This window comes from Amblyomma americanum, chromosome 7 (genome assembly GCF_052857255.1).
Source record: "Amblyomma americanum isolate KBUSLIRL-KWMA chromosome 7, ASM5285725v1, whole genome shotgun sequence".
Classification (NCBI taxonomy): domain Eukaryota; kingdom Metazoa; phylum Arthropoda; class Arachnida; order Ixodida; family Ixodidae; genus Amblyomma; species Amblyomma americanum.
This window is the reverse complement of record NC_135503.1, coordinates 81162272-81165789: the sequence shown is the minus strand read 5'-3', so window position 1 is coordinate 81165789 and position 3518 is coordinate 81162272. Positions and strand designations below refer to the sequence as shown.

General features: G+C 48.8%; 1 protein-coding gene across 1 annotated transcript; it reads left to right on the top strand.

Moving 5' to 3' along the window:
• Positions 1–427: 427 nt before the first annotated feature.
• LOC144097858 (uncharacterized) lies at positions 428–2268 on the top strand. The gene is made up of 2 exons (XM_077630469.1): positions 428–813; positions 2115–2268. The coding sequence occupies exons 1-2, from the start codon at positions 428–430 to the stop codon at positions 2266–2268; spliced, it is 540 nt and encodes a 179-aa protein (XP_077486595.1).
• The last annotated feature ends 1250 nt before the right edge of the window (positions 2269–3518 follow it).

Sequence of the window (3518 nt, the reverse complement as noted above, 5' to 3'; positions counted from 1 at the left end):
CAGATACCGCGCCATTTCCCTTCCACAAAAGCCAATTTTCATATATTTTTTTCGCTCAAAACGAATTGTTTCGCGTGCGAAATCCTCCTGATGCCCAGCGTAGCGTATCTCACGGTTTACATCTACTACAGCAAAGTTCAGTTCGAGGTTAACTGCATGAGGTAAATGCCACCACTTGGGGGCGCGAAGACGCCGTTACGGGCCCGTGCTACCATTTTGCTACCATTTCGCCCTGCGCAGAGCCAGCATCGGGAGCAGAACATTGTCCGTAGACATGGCGGCTCTCCTTCTTGATCTTCTTCTTCATCTGGTAGCACGTAGCACGGGCAGAATTATTGTTGTTATCGTATTTCAGGCAACAACAACAACAATTCCGCCCGTGCTACGTGCTACCAGATGAAGAAGAAGATCAAGAAGAAGAGCCGCCATGTCTACGGACAAGGTTCCTCTCCCGATGCTGGCTCAGCGCAGGGCCAAATCGCTCATCCTAGGTTCTACGGTGGCGCGCGCCGCCCTCTACGGCGGACTGGTTGCTTGCGCCGCCGCTATCCTGGCGTCCGTCGTCTACTTCGTGGTGGGCGAGCTCTTCCAGAAGAGGTCATTCTGCTGCCCCGACGTCGTCCAGCTGCTCGCGTCCGTCTCCAACAGAAGCGCCGACCCGTGCTCCAACTTCATGGATTTCGCCTGCAGCCGCCGCAAGCACCTGGACGACAACGCGCTGGGCGTGAACGCCATGCAAACGTCTGTGGTCCGCCCCACGCTGCTCGGACACCTGAGGACGCCTGCTGCCGCTCGGCTTCAGAAGCACCACAGGTACGCATGTGCCAGGGATGGCAAGCTGGTCTCTTCGGTTGTGTAGAAATTGTAGAGGCGGGAGAACAGGGACGTATACGACTGAGGCATGTTGTTATCGTAAGGTGCCCTGCTCTAAAGGAGAGACCACTAAAGTACGGAGCAGATTACAATGTGGGAGCAGGGTTGCGGGGTGTAGTTGGAAAACTGCTTTGTGCCAAATGATGTGTGCCCCGCCGCGCGCCTTTAGGACCTGCAAGTTGCAGGTGGGTGAATGTAATATGGATGTCCCAACTGTATGCGGCGACAGTATGTGCTTTTGATACGTGATGGGCGTGAGGGCTGCATGCTCAGAATATATCTTACGGCGAGAGCCCTGAACCCCACATAGTGAGTTCGTGTAAATGAAGGCCGTAGTAATTGTACTTGTAAAAATCGGCAAGCCAAGTCAAGAACCAAGTCAAGAGGGAGGACGATGACGAAGTGATGTCTGATGTCTCACTTCTGTGCAATTTCTTGTTTTTGCAGTGGTAGCGACATAGTTTACTGCACGGTAAACTTTGTCTACATCGGTCGCAGTACTCCACACGGACCCGCCTAGAGCACATACGAGGAACATAATCGGAAGCAACTGTTCTCCGGCCTCTCATTGGCAAGCTGGCGAAGAGTGGAGCTTTCTATTACGACCTACACCAGCGCATTCACCCCGTAGCTAGTATGAGGGTTGACATTTCATGCCGGAAATTTGTAAGGTGCACCATAAAGAGCTACGGCTCAAAATTGCTTAGATGCTTAAAATTGCTGCCAGTTCTCTCAAACATTTGTCACATAAGGATGACAAGCCAATGAATGCGGATGCAATGCGCAAAGTAATTGGCCTTGTCTCTTTCTCGCGGCGTTTATTCTAAGTTAACCATAGAAGAATTTAGGCTAGAACGTGACCAAGTGTTGCGGCAAATACATAAGAGTTGTGCTCATGTGCTAAGTACCAGACAAGATACCAAACCATTCGGATCTCGTACTCGACAGGCTGCAACAGCACTCACAGAATGCAATTTATTTGTTTCCGACGACCTGTATCCTAATGCGACCTACCTAGCTGCAGTATTCTGCTGAGATATTCAATTAATCGGGTGGTTGGGAACGCGACAAGAGGTAATGAGGCGCATATCATTTATGTGAATGAATTATCATGTTGCCTGGTCAGTTTAAGGCACATTATTGGACTTTAGCGCCGAAAGAGGATAATTTCGTTCAGTGCGCCACCAGTCTCTTGGTTACATTATTTGTTTACCTGATACCCCACTCCATGACTACTGCAGGAGTTGCTTGATGGCGTTCGTGGAAGGTGCAGTGCACGCGGAAAACGCCGTCCGAGCTGTGGTCTCCATGTTCCGCCACTGGTCCGGGGGCGGCAGTCATTTCGATTTGGTCAAGGTTGGTCATCGACCGCTGGCAGTTGCTGCCACGCACTGAATATTTTCACGATTGAATAAACGATGGGAGAAACAGTGGCGATATTTTTACTGCAATAACAGAAGTCACGCTCGGATATATTGACCTTGAACTTGAAGGGGGCTCGAAGTAGTAACATATATAGATAATGTGATCAATGAAAAGTGGGAGTAGACTGGCTGAATTGTGACCAATAAACAATAATTCATTGCACCCAAGCTATTGACGCGTTCCTCGTTCCAGCGGCGTGTTGTCAGTGTATCGCTCGCTAGGCGTTGGTTTGCCTACCCTGCTTCGCATTGAAGCCGCAGCGGACAGCGCTTCGGATCTAGGTACTGCCTATCATAAGATGCCCAATTGTGTCAACAATTCACATGTAAATCAAGTTATCGCTAAATAAAATGCAGGTACAGTTGGTTTTCGAAGCCACCGAAGGAAACGGAATATGCCAGGTGAGGGCCGCCGCTAAGGTTTATTTAGGTTGGTTTCTCCGCAAGGCATTATTGTGGCATGGAAAATGAATACGAGAGACTGAAAGCCACCCTTAAACGTGCCCCACTTTTACATCTTACGGTTTCACAGCACTGGCGACGCCAGCAGGCGCCCAAGTCCTCGCAGCGGACCCCCCTCCGCTCGCGTAAACTGGCTGAAGAGCGCTACTAAGAGAAGCACCATTTACAGGAGCGCGCGTTGGCTTTCCTTGCACGGACTGGCTGACGACACTTGAGTTCGATATGATGCGCTGCTTTGGTGCACTTTTACACAGTATATTCAAGGCGATATAATCTGAGTTCGATACAGCGTATAATTAGAAATATCCGGGTTTGATATATCCGGGCTTAACCGTACTGAATGTGAATAATTGTAATTGAAAAATTCGTTGCACCACTTGTAAGCTTCAACGAGAGCAGTCAGGAGAGAGAACAAGGCGTAAAATGATGGAAGCCGGTGTGCGGCACTGGATTTATTTGAAACCGGCAACCGGCGTTTCGAAAGTGTTTACATTGTGCGACCCTGTAGCTTAACTATCAAAACAATGAGTCTAAATCAGTGTTGTGAGGCTGCAACAGGAAAAGTGTCCTATCTTACTAGCATTATGGGCAGTGACGAGGAGCGCTTTATTAATTTTTTTTCACGAACTTTTGTACACTTTATGGAAAGTTACTTCAACTAGCTTTTTAAATAAAACTTCTGCGAACCAATGATCGTGGTTCTATTTAGCTTTTGACGCGATAGCGTTAAAGGTACCGTTACCTAGAAAATTCAGCGTC